The sequence below is a fragment of the Meriones unguiculatus genome, chromosome 11 (genome assembly GCF_030254825.1).
Source record: "Meriones unguiculatus strain TT.TT164.6M chromosome 11, Bangor_MerUng_6.1, whole genome shotgun sequence".
Lineage (NCBI taxonomy): Eukaryota > Metazoa > Chordata > Mammalia > Rodentia > Muridae > Meriones > Meriones unguiculatus.
In genome coordinates this window covers 91,468,757-91,486,952 of record NC_083359.1, presented here as the reverse complement: position 1 = coordinate 91,486,952, position 18,196 = coordinate 91,468,757, and the positions used below count along the sequence as shown (strand labels likewise).

The following is an 18,196-nucleotide window of genomic DNA, read 5'->3' as shown; positions in this document are numbered from 1 at the left end:
AAATAGAAGGGTTAAGTGGAAGAAGCTTTCTGGGCCTGGTCCCACCCTTGGTAGGGTTTTCACCTGAGACTCTGGGGCCTGCTTGAGCTATTGGAGCTCCCTTGCCTCACACTGCCTTCTCGCTCTCAGCGGATCTTCCCAAGGCTGTGGTGAAACTTGAGCCCCCGTGGATCCGGGTGCTCAGGGAAGACCTTGTGACCCTGAAGTGCGAGGGGCCCCACAACCCCGGGAACTCTTCCACCCAGTGGCTCCACAATGGGAGCTCCGTCCCGAGCCAGGTCCAGCCCAGCTACAAGTTCACAGCCGCGGTCAATGACAGCGGAGAATACCGGTGCCGGATGGAGCGGAGCAGCCTCAGCGACCCTGTACATCTGTATGTGATTTCCGGTGAGTAGGGCCCGGCCCAGGGAGCAGCCGGGATACCCGGAAGTTGGGGTAGGGTGGAGTGGTCCGCTTACTGAAACGTTTGCAGGAAAACGGGTGGGCTGGTTTCTGGGAAGCAGCACTGCAAAGGGCTTTTGTCCACTCATTTCCCTTTTTACCAGCCCTTGTAACTTAGTGTGCGTTTGCAGGGCATGAGAATTCCTGAGAAAGTCCTCAGAACGTGTGAATAGCTGTTGGCTGCGGTAGTCCTGGTTGAGCAAGAGAAGTTCAAGGACAAGGGCAGACAACTAAATGTGACAGAAAAAGGAAGTCCCTATTTCATAGAAACCCTTCTGTTTCATGACACCCAGCAAAAGGCCAATAGCCTGCAACTGAGTCCTAGCCCAGGGAAGGGACATCTATAGAAATAGAATTAATTTTATTTAACCTTGAATTCAGCTTTCTCGTCTGTTCAGCTGAGGGTGCTACTGCCTCTTTCTGGAGGTGCTGGGCATTTTCCTGACCCCTTGCCCTCGCGGTCCTTGCCTTTCTCTTTCTTCCATCAGCGTGTAGGCACTTGAGGTAAAAAGCTGTGTCTCCTCCATCTCTGTGTTTGCGGTATCTGAAACAGGGCAGGGCTTATTAAATCTGTACTGAGCAGATCAACGATTTTACAAGGCTCCTGGCAAGAGGTAGGTTTTTCCCTCACAGAAAAGCCACCAGGCAACTGCATTGATGATTACTGTCTCTGTCCCTCTTCACTTAATTCCCTCCTACCACCTGATCCCAGTTTTTTCCTCAAAAAGTGTACACACAGCAAGCTAATATTGTAGTTCTACATTTATTAAGGAAAACAACATTGTTGGTTACATTTATTAGTCATTAAGGAAACCAAGAGGTTCAAGATGTTCTATTATCCCCCAAACAGAAGACTCTGCTGTAACCGCTTCATGTTTGTCTCCTCAGTCAGACTGGATTCCTTTCCTGCTGGGAAGGCATTGCACCCCAACTCTTTTGTTCTAAGGGATGGGACTGGGCAGCAGCTGCCTTTTCTCAGGAGAGGAAGGGAAATAGAAATGTGTCTTGGATAGCTGTTATGTACCAACAAACATAGCAGCTACAAAAACTGACCATGCCCATTTTCCCAGATGAGAAAAGTGAGGCCCGGAAGAGTTACATTACTTGCCCAAGACTGACGAGTTTACAAATGAATGGAGTTAGAACCAGAGAACTAGATTGCCTAATGCAGGCAAGTCAGTGGTGATGCACGGCTTTAGTCCCAGAATTTAAGAGGCAGAAGCAAGCGGTTCTCTGTAAGCTCAAGGCTAGCCTGGTCTACAAAGAGAGTTTCAGGACAGTCAGTGCTGCACAGAAAAACCCTGTCTTTAAAAAGCAAAACAAACAAACAAAAAAGAAAACCAACCAACCAACCAAACAAAAAGATTGTCTGATGTTAAACTAAAGTTCTTTCCCTTAGCATATCATATTCTTCCAAGAACAGTGACCTGGGTCTTTGAGCAGAGCCAAGGTCCTCTGAATTCTATGGTCCTTCTATGTCTTTCAGACTGGCTGCTTCTCCAGACTCCTCAACTGGTGTTTGAGGAAGGGGAAACCATCGTGTTAAGGTGCCACAGCTGGTTGAACAAACGCCTGAACAAGGTTACATTCTACCAGAATGAAAAAGCTGTGAAATTTCATCATTACAATGACACGTTCTCCATCTTAAAAGCCAACCACAGTCACAGTGGCGACTACTACTGCAAAGGATTTCTAGGAAGTCGATATCAGTTGTCCAAGCCTGTGACCATCACTGTCCAAGGTATGCGGGTTCTGTCAAGATGTTGGCAAGGGAGAAGAGATTGACAAAGGCAAACGTTGGATAGCTCCACCTGGACATCTAGGAATGAATGCCACAGCAACAAAAATGAGGCCAAGAGGCGAGTTGTGAAGGCTTTGTCGAATAACGGCAAGTGGGCTCAGCCCAGAGCTCTTCGCTTGCAGGTGGGGGGTGACAAGGCTTCTGTCTGGCAGCAGCGAAACAGAACCTTGTCATTGTGCACAGGTTCGCCATGCTCCTAGACGGTCCTGGGAGTTGGAGTTGACTTTCTTCTTGTGCCTTACGTAATAGCCATTCGTGTAATCGCCTGGCGTGTTCATAGCAGGGGTACCCCCAACTCTGAGAAGATTCAGATCCGTCTCCCCCCACTGCCTCTGAGAGCTTTCCCTTCTGCTACTGCATGGCCGCCAGTGTGCCTCCATTGGTTTGGTGGAAACACTTAGGCATTGGGGAGGTATAAGTCTGTCCACAGAAACCTTTGCAGATGAGGTTTCAGGATAATGTATTACACCAATGAGCGACCCGGACACAGAGACTCTAGGTGACAAACTCTGGGCATATAGCAATGGAGGAGGAGGAGGAGGGGTGGATTCACAGAGAATACTTATTGCCTGTCACCGTATCTGTCTTCTCCAGGGCCCAAACCCAGCGGTTCTTTACCAGTATTGACAATCATAGCGGCTGTCACAGGAATTGCTCTCGCGGCCATTGTTATTATCACAGTATCCTTGATCTATCTCAAGAAAAAAAAGGCTCCAGGTTGGTGGCTCTCTTTGGTTCCTCTTATTATCAGTTAGCTGGGGTTAGCGAGGGGTTGGAGACTCCTTTGCTTTTGATCTAGTCTCATCATATTGGTTCGTCCACTTACAAATTCATCTGTTAAACAAGGCTTGAACAAACTAGATAATGCGCCGTGTCTGGTTCCATTTCTACCCTCAGCTAGTTCCCAGCACTGTGAGGAATACAGACGCACACGTGGACACTTATAAGAAGGGATTAGAGTAATGAAACGATAGAGACGTGACTCTGAACTGTAGGTCGTAGCCCATTTCGGTATTCCCAGGACAGGAAGGCAAAGGGGGTGAAAGTCTGAAGCCACGACCAGTGAGATGACTCAGTGGGTACAGGTGCTTGCAGTCCAAGCGTGGTGATGGAGTTCTATCTCTGGTTCCCAAGTTAAGGTTGAGAGAGAGAACTGATCCCACGATGGTGATGGTGTCCTCTGACCTTCATAGATGTGCTGTGGTGTAACCCCCTCCCCCACCACCACCGTCACACATGCACAACAACAAATAAGTTAAAAGATTTTATCTCAGTGAGTCTGAAGTTAGCCCGGGCTGAAGGATGTTTGAAGCCAGCCTGTGCTGTACAGAAAGACCCTTCCTAAATTTAAAAAAGAGAGACGATTCCGTGACCTCATGCGTTTGTCAGCTTTCTGTCACTGAACAAGGTACTTCAGATAATCCGCTTACGAAGAGAAAAAGTTGCTAGGCATGATAGTAAATACTTCATATTTAGGAGGCCAAATTCAAGAGCTTATCTTTAAATAACTAAATAAACTGAAAGGTTTATTTTAGCATGGTTTTGTAGGACTTGGTCTGTTTTTTTTTTTTTTTTTTTTGGCCCTGTTGCTTTGGGGCCTGTGACAAGCTATAATCACAGGAGACACATACAACAGGATAAAACTGCAAAGGGATCAAGGAGGACATTGGGAATCCCATAATCTTCAAGAGCATGTTCCTGATGACCTAAAGACTTCCAGCTAGGCCCATTAAAGTTCCTGCTTCTTCCCGATAATTCCCCCTGGCGACCAAGCGTTTAATACATGAGATTTTAATGGACATTTACATCCAAACGGTGGCAGGCAGCCTGGCTGGGGCAGTTGGAGACATATAATACTGAGTAAGTTACTCAACCTCTGCTCCTCAGCTTACTTGTCTGGAAAGTGAAAAGCACTACAGGACCCATCTTACAGGAAAGAGTATTATGACAATGAGCACGCCAAAGCCTTTGTACCAGAGCCCGGCAGACAGTAAAGAACACATAGGTAGGAGACAGAGAGATGGCTCAGTAGGACCCAGGCTCAATTCCCAGTCCCGCATGGCAGCTCACAACTGTCTGTAACAGTTCCAGGGGACTCAGCACCCTCACACAGACACACATGCAGGGGAGAAGCACCGATTCCCATAAATGAAAATAAATAAATAATTTTTAAAAAGAGTATAGCAGTATAAGCTGTCTCCACAGTGGATAAGGGTGAATCTGGAGATAGCCATTAGCTAGGAAAGGTGGAAGAGTATTCTAGGAACTGTGGCCAAGGCGTGGAAATGAGGAATATTGTGGGCAGGTCAAAGGAAGTCATTGAGAAGGGGGAAATACTACCAATACCTAATACCTAATACCTAATACCTCACAACGCTCTTCACCGTTGGTTCATGGGAATTCAGTTATGGATGATAAGTAAATATTGAGAGATGCAGAGAGAAAGGTAACACTTCCCCCCCCCCCCCCCCCCCCCGCTTTGAGGCAGGGTCTCTCTGTAACCCTGGGTGGTCTGGAACTCACTGTGTTGACCAGGCTGGCCTACCAAGAGCCTCTTGCCTCTGTTTCCTAGGTGCTGGGATTAAAGACATGCTTCATCATACCCAGCCAAAAGCTCACACCTTTAAAAGGCTGGGCAAGCCCAAGAATGATGTCTTTTGTGACATCCCTTGCAGTTCTCTTGGGCTCCACTCTGGGCTCCGGAGTTTCCTGAGCAGGGGAGCGGGAAAGTGGGGAAGAGAGGCGGTGACAGTGTGAGGGAAAGAAAGGTCTATGTTGCTTTTAACTCTGTTCTGACCCTGGTCCTTGATCCTCATATCTCAGGACTCACCCCATAATCCTACTAACTTCCTACATGCCCCTCCTAGCTCTCCCAGGAAACCCTGATCACAGGGACATGGGAGAAACCCTTCCTGAGGAGCTAGGTGAGTACACTGAGCCCGGTGAGAGCTCAGTGCCAGTCAGCCCAGGGCCTCCACGCGGACTGGAGCCAGCAAGCAGCAGCTCGTGTGAGTTCAGTGGGAGCGCAGGAGAGGGAGGAGCCGTGGGAGAATGGCTGGGACTCAAATCTCTTGGGCAGTTCTGAGTCTAACTCTTGGACCTACGAAGGAACGCTGGTTGCAGAGAGAGAAAGAGGGTGGGGCTGTGACTAACTTCTATACAAACAAGGAGTCTGGAGACATTTCCAGAGCAGGGCTGCAGAGGCATTGGGATCTTCCTGGGGAGATGTGCATCGGAGCTGGCAAGGGATAGGGTTAGCAGTTGTGTGACCTTGGCCAATAGGATTAAGGAGCGGGGTGCTGACACGAAAAGAGGAGATCTGAGGTAACCCTGGAGATTTATTTTCAGGAATGTGTTCCTGCGTAGGAGCAGGCATAGTACAGTTCAACTTTCAGTAGAATCCTGAGAGGAGATTTGAGTTGAGGAAATTCTGGGGGATCAGAGCTATGCACAGGTCATACTTTGTGGGAACACTGTGGCTCTAATGCCACTCAATGCTGGTTTCTCAAACACTGGCCTGATCCTTCCACACAACGGCATCTGGAGTAGGTGGGCGGGTCAGTGGCTTGGATGACCTCTGAACCTTTATAGGCCTGAGACTTGAAAGCCAGTGGCCTTTCAACCCTGGTGCAGGAGGAAGAATATAGAAGGAGCAGGAATATTTCAGGCAATTGCCTGACTGTCGTTAAAGACAGAGCATAAAGGCAAGTAGGATTTTCTCTAGGGGCTTCCATGACAGCAGAAATAGGCAGGAAAAATGAGTTCCTTAGAGATTCCACTTCAAGGGGCTGGAGTATGACTCAGAACAGAGCCAACAGATATGAGAGCTTGAGCAAAGTAGTATTCACTTAGCTTCGCTTCGAACAGGGTCCATGCTCCTCAGCCAGGCTACACGGGATCCACATTTGGGATTGAACTAGGTCTATACCACAATGTCTAACCATAACTGGACTCAATTTCTTGTCTGGCTTTGTATAGTCTGGTATAAACACATTTCACAAGGCATTTCTGCAGCCTGGCACTGGAGCTGGTGGTTTCCCCTAAAGGCGCGTCATTAGCTGCTGGGATTCCTAAGAAGTGTAAAAAAAAAAAAAAAAAAAAAAGCGGTGGGGGAGGGATTCTGAATGTGTTGTGGGGCAGATTTTGGAACATGGCAACTAGGGGGCTTTTTGTGTCGAGGAAGCAAGTGAAGAGACTGAGGCATTGTTTCAGACTCTTCCCCCACTTCCCAAAATGCTGGTTTACAGACACTGGGGCTGCTTTTCATACTGGCAAAGGGAACCCAGGTCAAAAGCATGAGAGAATGTGGTATTTGGGATATTTATCAGAAAAAAAAATTTGTCTTTTTCTTCTCTCTCTTTCCTATCTTCCCTCTCTCCTCTGCTCCCTTTCTCATCTCTTTTTTCTTTCTTCCTCTCCTCTCTCTCTCTCTCTCTCTCTCTCTCTTCTTCATGTCAGAGTACCTGGTTCTTCAGTGCTTCAACAAGAATAAACTACACTACAGCCTGTGGCAGGCAAAAATCTGAACTGGATCTCACTCTGATCTAAACAATCCCCTTTCTCCCACCTCTCAGAGCTTCAGGCTGCCTGGTTTGTTACTGGGAAAGTTGAGCGATCATCTGAAAGGAATGTAGCAAGAATTTGTTTCCCTTTGCCAGCATGGCCAGTGGGGAAGGCTGGATTCCAAGATGGCCAGGGAAGGAGGCTATAATTGTGGCACTGCTTGGCCCAACAGCCTGGGTTGGGGTTGGCAAACCTTGCCTTGGCTCTGCTTTGAGCTTTGGTTTTGCAGCCTCAATAACAGCACATTAGGCCGTCTTTTCCAGCTGTGCCCAAGTTGATCACTTTTTTTTTATCCACAGACAATCCTTCTGATCCTGAAGAAGCTGCCAAAACCGAGGTGAGTGAGCCCAGCCGTGTCCCCTTCCCTCTCCCTGCTCTGCTTTCCCCATGACCCCTCTGCAGCTCTTGTGGCTCATTTCTGCTTTCTCTAGGTTGAGAATTCAATCACCTATTCCCTTCTCAAGCATCCCGAAACTCTGGATGAAGAAGCGGATCCTGACTACCAGAACCACATTTAATCTTCCTTGTCTTGGTTTGGGATTGGGAAAAGAGAACCAGAGAGGCCAGACTCTAGTGTCTCCTGGTCAAAGGGATGCTGTACATATTACTCACCTGTGTGAGTCCTGAAACCAACAGACACTACGCTACTGGTCCCCAGTGGTTGACTGTACTAATAAAGACCATGATTTACTGCTTCCCAACTCAAGACTCTTCTGCTATAGATCCACACGGCCAATGAAATTAATCAACTTACTGTCTTTAAGAGACTGCGGCAATGTGGGAAGTGCTTATATTACAGGCTATATGTTAGAATGTCTGATCTCAGCAAGGAAAAACTAGACTTGTACCAAACATGTCAAAAAGTGATGCTTCAGGTTGCTGGAATGATAAGCAACTTTAGTCTTCTTCCTTGTATTTCTATAAAGGTCACATGTTACTTTTATAGTAAAATACTGTAAAAACAACTTTCTGTTTACTTTTTCAGGGCTGTAGTGATTGGCGTGTAGTCTGAGCTCTCTGGGGGTTCTGCTGGGCTTCTGGGAGGAGGATCTTGGGGAGATGGGTTAACTTTGCCCTGGGGAGACAAAAGCATCTCAGATAGGACACTCATGACAAAACAAAGCAATGATTATACCCAAATCTAGCTTGGTGCATGAGTGAGTTTACTGGACTAACTTATGGGAACATGGGTGAGGGGTTCTTGACAGGGGTGTGGGTCACCTTGAAAGAGCAGTCTTAGCACAGAGGACAACGTCTTTACAGTTGCATGGATGGTGCTCTCCCCAAACCTTCATTTATTTGATCTTCCTCAAACCCTCAGGCCTGAGGCCTCTGCCTCCAGAGCTCCCACAGTGACAGGCATGCACTACGAGCCTCACACCCAGCCCGGTAGGAGCAGACAGGAGGTAGGGTAGAGAGCAGATGGTGATTTGGAGTAGAGGGCAAGTGCCCCTCTGCTTCACACTGACCACTCTTCTGGTGAATTTATCGTCTTGTTTCCATGCCTCCTCCTTCCTCCTCTGACAAAGTAGAATAATCACTCTGTGGGTTTTTTGTTTCTTTGTTTGTTTTTGTTTTTGTTTTTGTTGAGGCAGGGTTTCTCTGTGTAGCCTTGGCTGTCCTGAACTCTCTTTGCAGAAAGGCTGGCTTCAAACTCACAGAGATCCACCTGCCTCTGCTCCCCCTGAGTGCTGGGGTTACAGGCTTGCGCCACCATGCCCAGACAATCACTCTGTTATGTAACAGGAAATTAAACTTCAGAAGAATGGGAGCAGGAACTGAAAGATGGCCTTGAACTGATCTTCCTGCTTCTCTGTTTCAGTTGCTGGGATTATAGGCATGTGCCACCATACCCAGCTGCTACATGTACTTTTAAAATCAGATCACCCCAGGGATGTTAGCAGAGACTGATGTATCAACCAAGGACCGTGAAGGGAGAGGACCTAGACCCCCCTGCTCAGATGTAGCCCATGGGCAGCTCAGTCTCCACGTGGGTCCCCAAGTAAGGGGAGCAGGGGCTCTCTCTGACATTACTTGGTTGCCTGCTCTTTGATCACTTCTCCCTGGCCAGTCGACCTTGCCAGCCCACAGAGGAAGAGGATCGAGGCAGTCCTGATGAGACTTGATAGGCTGGAGTTAGATAGTAGGGGAGGAGGGCTCCCCCTTTCAGTGGATTAAAGGGGGGGGAGAGACCAGGAGGAGATGAGGGAGGGGGTTACAATCAGGATATGAAGTGAATAAATTATAAAAAAATAAAAATAAAATCGGGTCACTTTATATATTTTTGTATGTTCACAAAATCACTCAGGCAGAAATTTAAGCATGCTGGAACTACATGTTCCGGGAGCAGACATATAAGGGACAAAAGAGCAGAAGTCCTGTGATGTCCTCATTCCCCTTAATTCTGCTCACACTCTCGCTCTCTCAAATGAAGAACCGCCGTTGGAGCTGCTGTGTACATTTGGATGTATATTTACTATATTATAGCTTTTAGAAAGCCTACACCTGAGATACTTTACACATGATTATGTTGTTGACTCATTTTGGCGGGGTCTTTCCAGGGTCGTTGAGAGAACCCATCTCACAGGATTAAGCCAAGAGAGACAGAGCAGGACACCCAGTGTTTTCCTTTGACCCCTGCACACCCACACATAGGCACTCCCCCACGTGTGTGCGTACAAAAGACACATAAATAACATAAATAAATTAATAAATAAGAATAGAAGATACTCTCTCCAGAATTTCTGCTTTGAGCTTCCTGATAACCAAGACACCTTGCGTGGCTCTTAGTGGTTTAGTCCAAACACACAGAAAAATAAGGTCATTTGACACCACGGAGAATGCATCTGGAAGTTCTTGTATTACTAATGTGCACCTTTAAATAAAAGCCTTACATGTCCCAAGGAATCTAGTGTGTCTTTTCTCAGATCCTCTTTAGCAAGCCTTCTCCTGACCATCGCCATTACTTTGTTTTTATTTTCTCAGTGGTACAGTGTAGGTAAATTATGTATCTTCTTGTTTATATATTCTCATATGTACTAAAATGTAAGCGCGATACTGTCCTTTGTTTTCGTTATTCACTAATGTACTCCAGAGACCAGAACGATAATATGTTAGGTTGTTGAATGAGTGCATGAATAAAGCTTTCCTCTCGTAGTTTCTGGTTTATTTGATAGTCTGGCATGCTGGTTAAGTGTTTCACCACCAAGCTACCTGACCAGGTGTCATTTGATATTCTTAATGCCTTGGCTTGGTTTTGTTCCCCTGAAATCATGTGTTGGAGACATAACCACCAATGCAAGAGTTGGGATGTGGGGTCCCATGGGAGGCGACCAGCCCATAGGCCGTGAGCTGGTTCTGTGGGAGTGGATTCCTTCTGAAAGGATGAGTTTAGTGTCTTTTTGGCTCTGTCTCCCCTTCCTGCTCCACTTTCCCCCTTCTCAACCCATGGGACCCAGCAAGAAAGCCCTTTCCAGAGTCTGGTGCCTCAGTCTTGAACTCCTCAGCCTGCAGAATCACATGTTGATAAGGAATTACCCACGTCTGTGGGATTTTGTTATAGCAACCTGGAGAAGGCTTTCTGAATCTCAAAAGTTCAATAAAAGCCTACTTGTTATCTTTCCTTGAAACCTGACCAAATTTATCTAAAAGTCTTAAATGGTTTAGAAAAGATCTGAACTTAAATACACTTGGAAATCCTTTTTTATTTCGGTGTAAAAGACCTAACTTCATTTTTACATGTGTTGAGGTCAGTTATTCCAATGTCATTCTTGAATAAATGATTGGAAATGCTACCAGTATCATTATCAGCTCCTCCACACAGGTTTACATTTGCCTTCAGTTTCCCTTCCATCACCTTATTCCATTTGTTTTTTTCCTGCCTCAATATCACACACTTGTTTATTGTAGCTCTAGGATATTTTCACATGTAGAAAGCCCAATTTTTCTCTCATTCATTTGTTTCAAGATTTTCTTTCTGCTGTTGTGCTGTTTCTCTTCCAGATGGACTTTAGAATTCCATATACTGTAGGGTATTGGGAGAATTACATTGTCTATGTAGATTACTTGGGTAAGGTTTGACATCTGTGTTACTTTTTTTCCACTAGAGCCTTAACTACCTCCTTCCCCCACTTCATATCACTATTACTCTGGTTAGAATTTCCCATCCTTTTTGAAGCCAATTTTGAAAACATGTTTTTTCTTTTTTTTTTTTTTCCTGGAAAGTCACACATTTTATTAATTGGTATGCAGCCAAATGCTGCTCCCCTTTTTTCTTTTCTTTTCTTTTCTTTTCTTTTTTTCTTCCCACCTCCCTTTCTTTTCTTTGTCATAATCTCATGCAGCCTAGGCTGACTTCAAAATCTCTATATGTAGCTGAGGATAGCCTTGATTCTCCTGCCTCCACTTTCCAATTGCTAGAATTATAGGTGTGTGCTGACACCCAATTTATGTGGTACTCAGGATCACATTCAGGGTTTCCTGCAGCTGAGCTACACCCCAACCCAAATACAGCATCACTTTCTTTCTTTTTTCATTTATTTCCTTTTCTTTCTTTCTTTCTTTCTTTTCTTTGTTTTTTTTTTGTAATTTGTGTGTTTATGCTTACCCATGGACTCCTCCTCCATTCTTAACTTTTTGTTTGTTTTTTTTTTTTTTTGTTTTAAATCAGGATGACTTGTTTGCAAATAACAGGAAATCGTGGTTAAAATTAACTTAAGAAATAAGGAAATCTATTATCTTCCATAACAAAAAGTTCAGAGACAAAGTGTCTCCTTGCATCAGGATTCTGAGCCCTGCCCCCTCCCCTTTTTTTTTTTCAATCCTCTGGATATTGCACTTGAGCTAACATGAACACATAGCAATGCCAAATGTCATATTGTGGTATCTAGGAAAAGGAGGGAAGTAATTATTTTTTTGATGTGTCCCCTGAGAACAAGGAAAATATTCCCAGAAGCCTTTGGTAATGCTCTTATCAGATGAATCAGGACGTGCTGATCTAATAGCTAGCTTAATCCTTTCAAAGCAGAGTGATTGTTGACACCGAAACCCCTGACCACTGTGTCTTTGTCCATCCTAAAAGCCTTGCTAAAAACAGGCTTGCCTGCTTTTCTTTTTCTTTTTTGTCTTGTGATAACTTTGATTCATTAATCACGTATTTTGCCTTTTTCTTGCTTTCAAGCATGCTATTCTCCACTTTGTTTAGATTTGCATGTTATATTACTTATTCCTAAATTTTTTATTTTCAAGCAAAGCAATTGAAGGCTGTAACTTTTCCTCTACTGATCTTCTGGCCATAAGCCTTTGACTTAAACATGCATGTCTGTCAATGTTCTTTTTAAATAATTTATCATTTTAGCCTTATTTTGTTCTTTTCCTAAGCTTTATTTTTATTTTGTGTGTGTGTGTGTGTGTGTGTGTATGTGTGTGTGTGTGTGTGTATACATGCAGTACCCGCAGGAGCTGGAGTTGCAGGAGAATGTGGGCCTTCTGTATAGATTCTGGTAATTGAACTCACGTCCTCTGAAAGAGCAGAGAGTGTTCATAACAGCTCATCCATCTCTTTAGCTCCTTTACACTCTTATTAACCAAAGCTAAGCATTTGTTGTGTTGGTTTTAAACACTGTCTTTCTTTGTTGTCTACTTTATTACACAATGGCTGGCAAACATGGCCTGACTGATTTTTCTGCTTGAATATCTGTACGTACATGTGTGAAGACAATGCTTTCACTTGAAAAAGAAATTACATTTTGCATCACTCCCACTTAAATTGAGTTGCATCACAATACAGGCATGTCACAAGACAGTTTTGGCTTCCTTCTTTCCCTACATCCGCTCAGTCCTGAACCCCATATGAAATCATCTTCAGCTCTTTTAACTGTGTCTTCTGAGAATCTACTTCCATATTTCCAAGCAATAAACTGTGTTGCTATCTTTGGGGCTTTTTTTTTTTAAATAATTCCACCCACTTGATTCCCTGCTGTTGAACTTGGGGACTGGTCTTGTCCATTGTGTCTACTTGCCTCCCACTCTCTCATCAGATGTTCTCATGTAGCCTGTCATGATTTCAGGGTCACCATTTATTCCGGAGACACTTGTCTGATTACATTTCCTTTCTTGAACAACCTTCTTCCCTGCCAGAGACTATCAAGGCCTAATTTTTGTCACTTTCTTAGTTGAATACGTGTCTACTATTGGCTTTTTCCTAACACTGAAAAAGGAACACTGCACATAAACCTTAATACCGCTTTCCATGTGGTAAGATGCACGGCATGCTTTAGTGTTTCTTTTTCTTCAACGCAGTCTCCCTTCTCAGCACTGATTTGGGTGTTTCATCTCTAGGGTTCTTACTCAGCTGAGCTCCTGGGATTTCTTTAGCACTAAATCCCTTTTATTCCGAATCCTGGTTTCTGTCTTGGTTTATATTCTTGCCAGGCTAAAGGATGTTTTCCAGGGGCAGGGTAGGAAAAGGTGTGTGGGGGAGTATAGCAGATAATGCTGATGTCTACCTCATAGTCGTGCTGCTTCCCTGAGTTAGCCTGCCGCGGCTGGCTGCTTCACGTTTTACTGAGAACTAAATTATGGTAGGAAACACTAGTCACCTGTAAACAGTTTCTCTGGGTAGAAAGCTCCTTAAGAATTTAATTTCTCCTATACAGACTTTACAACTTTCCCCTCTCCTCAGATGCCTTCTGTCAGACAAGGTTGCATGGTGTAGCCAGGCTGCTCTAGAATTCACTATGTAGACCAGGCTGGCCTCAAAGACATGGTGATCATCCTGCTTTAGCAAACAACGGGAAGATGAGCCCTGGTGGTGAGCTCCAGATAGAGCCTGCCTGCCTCTGTGCTGTACCATGCAGGATGTCCATTCTGAAAAATTAACTGTGAAAGAAATGCAAGCACAGAAAGAATAATGTTAGTCCATATCTGGCTTTTCTACCTTGTAACCCCAAAACAGTTATGTGTGTGCTTTTCTTTCCATTTTGCTTCCTCCCTCCCTCTCTCCCATCTCCTTCCCTTCTTCCTTCTTCTTGAAAGATACACACAAACAAGCCAAGATGTGAATAACTTTGTATATTGGATACGTTTCAAAATCTTAGAAAGAGAAGGGCATCACTACAGTCTACAGCTCTGCAGTAAGCATAAAAGTGCTGCTAGAGTTGCCCAGCACGGTGGCGCACACCTGCCATCCCAGCACTCAGGGAGGCAGAGGCAGGCGGATTGCTGTGAGTTCGAGGCCAGCCTGGTCTATAAAGCAAGTCCAGGACAGCCAAGGGCTACACAGAAGAAAAAACCCTGTCTCAAAAAAAAAAAAAAAAAAAAAAAAAAAAAAGTGCTGGTAGAGCCAGTAAAAAGACAGCAGAATAATATTATTTAAAATGTTCTATAAAGGCACCTGTCTTAAGCCTTATCCCCGGGACTCATATGGTGAAAGGTGAGAAGCAACTCCCACAGTTGTCATTTGACCTCCAGTTTATACCATGGCTCACACGTGTTAGTGTCTGTACCCACGTGCACAAAGAACACGTGTTCATTCACATCAGTAAATTTGACATCTGGACAAATTCCATGACAGCTGTCTACAAACTGTTCAAGCTCGTTTATGCCATGTGCAAATGAAAGTATTAACCTCAGAGTCTTGAGACCAATGGGTCTGAAAAAAGGGTTTACTGAACCATATATATAAACCGGTATATACTCTAAACCAGCACAGATGGTAGAAAAAAAATTGGCAGCAGTGGAACTTTTGAGGCAGGGCCTCCTATAGCCAGATTGGCTAAATGTTCTATGTAGCTGAGGATTACCCTGAACTCCTAATCTTTCTGTCTCCAGCTACAGTCTACAGCTCTGCAGTAAGCATAAAAGTGCTGCTAGAGTTGCCCAGCACGGTGGCGCACACCTGCCATCCCAGCACTCAGGGAGGCAGAGGCAGGCGGATTGCTGTGAGTTCGAGGCCAGCCTGGTCTATAAAGCAAGTCCAGGACAGCCAAGGGCTACACAGAAGAAAAAACCCTGTCTCAAAAAAAAAAAAAAAAAAAAAAAAAAAGTGCTGGTAGAGGTTTTTGGTTTTCAAATACATGCTGAGATTACATATTTACACCCCCATACCCAATTTTAGGTGGTATTGGGGCTTGTACCCAGGGCTTCACGAATGCTGGGCAAACATTCCACCAGCCTAAGAGCACTTAAAATAAAATTTAAAAACCAATTTTAGATTTATGTTATTTTATTTATATGAGTGTTTTGCCTGCATGTATGAGTGTGTGCCTGGTGCCCGAGGAGGCCAGAAGAAGCCTTTAGATCTCCTGGAACTGCATTTGCAGACAGTTGTGAGGCAGCACACGGGTGCTGAGAATCAAGTGTTCTAACCATTGAATAACCTTTCCAGGCCCTTAAATTTCTTTAAAAACTTATTAAGTGTGTGTGTGTGTGTGTGTGTGTGTGTCCCAGTTTGCTATGGTATAAGTGTGGAGGTCAGAGGACAGCTCTCTGGCATTGGCTTTCTCCTGCCTTCTGTGATCCAGGTCCTGAACTCAGCTCATCAGGCCTGCATACAGGTGCCTGTACCCGCTCACCCACCTTGCCAGCCTCAATTAATTTCAAAAACAAAAAATTTGGGAACAAAGGTGTAAGTTGTTTACAATGAACCCGTGTTATTATTGATAAAGGAGAGATTACCTGAAGGTCAATGGGCTAGGAAGCTTCGGACAGGAGGTCAGCCCATAGGAGAAAAATGATTTTGCTTCTGGATTGGTTAGGAGAGACAGTCTGAAAGTGTGATGTAAACTGGTTGGTGGTCTGTAGTGATGGAGTTAAATGAAAGTTCCAAACTTGTCTTCTTCTGGTTTTCTTATCAGCTCTTAGCTGATTAACTTTCCTTTTTCCCTCCCTTTGTAATTATATTTAGTGCATTTTCAATTTTATTTCTTTTACCAAAGGAAGTTTACAATGAAGACAACACAGACAGGTGTGGTGGTGCCTGTAATCTCAGCACACAGGGATGGATCTCTGAGTTGGAGGCCAGCCTGGTCTACAAAGTGAGTGTAGGACAGCCAAGGCTACACAGAAAAACCCTGTCTTGAAAAAACAAAACAAAACCAACAAACAAACAAGAACAAAAATAAGACAATACCAGAGGAGATTTTCCAAGCAACCAGGAGGCCTTCATGATAGCAAGATTTACACACAGTTTTGCTTTGGCCACCTCTATGCTTTTGCCTCCGGCTTATCGGACTCACAGTTGTATTGTACCCAGATGGGCAAGATGACCATTAAGAGGTTATTGGGCTTTTGTTTCATCGATATCTTCATTCTTCTCTTTCTTTCAGACTTTCATGACCTGTTCCTTCTCAACAGTCACTAACTCACAAAAATGTCCACCCCTTCTTTCTCTGGAACTCTCAGAATCCATGAGTTTTAATCCTTAAGACTACAAACAAAATCCTTTTTTTATTTTTATAGTGTGTTAGTTACTTTTCTTGTTGGTGAAATACCCAACTAAAGCAACTTAAGGAAAGAGGAATACATTTTGGTTCGTGGTTTGAAGGGACATAGCCCATCATGGTGGGAAGGACTATTGCAGCAAGAGTGTGAAGATATCTGGTCAAACCGTGTTTCAGTCAGAAGCAGAGAGAGACGAACACTGGCATTCCGTTGGCTTCCTCCTTCTTCCCTCTATTTATTCCAAGTCCAGGTTTTTGGTTTATCTGTCCTCTTCTTAGAAATCGGCACCATCACAGCAGCACTGTGATATCTATTCCTTTTGCTTTTGGCAGCACCAACCCTATTCTTTTGCTGTTTTCTGGAGGTCTTTTTCTTCTCATAAAGGTCATGTCTTGCAAGTCTGTGTTTAGGCTCATTCTTCTCTGCATAATCCAAAGACCATAGAGCACGCCAAAGCCAGTTGTCTTGCCACCACTGATCCAAATACAAAGATGACCTTTGGTGTGATTTCGTAGCTTTGGGCTAGCTTTTCCTGAACCTCTGTCTTCCAAGAGAACAGCAACGACTATTTGTTTTCTCTGAAGCAGATGGGAACTGAAAATCCAGTCAAGTTGACAAGGAGGATTAACTGTTGCATACATTTTCTAAGCAATAATCAAGTCCTCTGGAAGAGCAGGCAACGCTCTGAACCACTGAGCCATCCCTTCAGCTCCCACGTTATCACTGATCTTATTGAGCATGGTCTGGAAAGTTCTAGACAATGCAATACAGCAGAACAACAAATAAAACCATATGGATCAAAGAAGTATAATTGTCCCCATTTTAATGTGACACGGTCTTTGAAAGTTTTTTGGGTTTTTTTTTGTTTTGTTTTGTTTTGTTTTTTAGGTGGGAGAGAAAGATGGGATTGAACCCAGAACTTTGTACTTGCTAAGCATGCGTTCTACCACTGAGTCACATTCCAGCTCCGTTCATATAAATGTAAGAACTATTGCCAGCCATGGTATTACATGCCTTTAGTCCATGAGAGCCCCAGAGATGTAAAGTGAAGTTGAGGCAGTTTATTTTATGACCTTGCGAGGCAGATGAACTGACTGAGCACAGAGAACACTTAAGCTCTAAATGTGTGTCCTCCTCTCTTTTGAACAATCAGGAGGCCCAGGCTTAGGTGTCATTTAGGTCATCTTTCCTTCTGTCACCCAGGCTTCTTTCCTCCCCCAAACCCGGTGCGATTTCATTGCTGTGTTTCACATCCTGTTTATTTTAAAGCTTGTCAGATACATGACCTCTCAGGACAGTCTAAATGCTGATAGTTTTCTCCTCTGCACTTCTGGATTGTGTGGATGTGGGGTAGGCAGTTTAGCAGCATTTGGGTGGGGAAGAAGAGCTAGACTCGCAGGCGTCAGCAGGGGTCTAGCATTTTCTGTTTACTTGTACCTGGATATAAGTTGGCTTGAGGCACCTTTGAAAACGAACTATCAGATTTTATTTCAAAAAGAAAAAAGAAAATCCCAGATCTTTATCTAGACATCATGAATTCGCTAACGGAAACATATTGACACATTTGTGCCTTTTCACAATAAATTTGCAAGGTATGATGGATTTGTTGGCAACAATCTGCCAAGTAGTTCCTCTTCCCTTGACAGCTGCCTACACAGATGCAATTTCTTTTATTCTAATTTTAATTACTAATATTAACACCCAGGCAGATCACACATTACACAGTGAATTTATACTCTGTCATCTCTCTCTCTCTCTCTCTACATATATATATATTTATTTATTTATCATCTGTCTATATCTATCATCTATCTCTATTATTTATCACCTACCTATCTATTGGCTATATATTCATGTATGTATCTATGTATACCATCTGTCTGTTTGTTTGTCTGTAAGTTACAAGATGGCTGCAAAGAGTTAAGAGGCTACTGAAGGGTTCAAAAAAAA

The 18,196-nt window shown here is 44.1% G+C and overlaps 1 protein-coding gene across 2 annotated transcripts in view; it reads left to right on the top strand.

The window, feature by feature from the left end:
- Positions 1 to 9,961, top strand: part of Fcgr2b (Fc gamma receptor IIb) — a 32,477-nt gene extending 22,516 nt beyond the window's left edge. Inside the window, exons 6-11 of one of the 2 annotated variants that reach the window (XM_021647085.2) lie at positions 130 to 387; positions 1,928 to 2,182; positions 2,837 to 2,959; positions 5,110 to 5,250; positions 7,105 to 7,142; positions 7,237 to 9,961. In XM_021647085.2, the coding sequence (XP_021502760.2) occupies positions 130 to 387; positions 1,928 to 2,182; positions 2,837 to 2,959; positions 5,110 to 5,250; positions 7,105 to 7,142; positions 7,237 to 7,323 (902 nt within the window). In that variant the 3' untranslated portion in view covers positions 7,324 to 9,961. The remainder of the gene's footprint in view (positions 1 to 129; positions 388 to 1,927; positions 2,183 to 2,836; positions 2,960 to 5,109; positions 5,251 to 7,104; positions 7,143 to 7,236) is intronic. The other variant, XM_021647084.2, reaches the window with a different exon arrangement.
- The last annotated feature ends 8,235 nt before the right edge of the window (positions 9,962 to 18,196 follow it).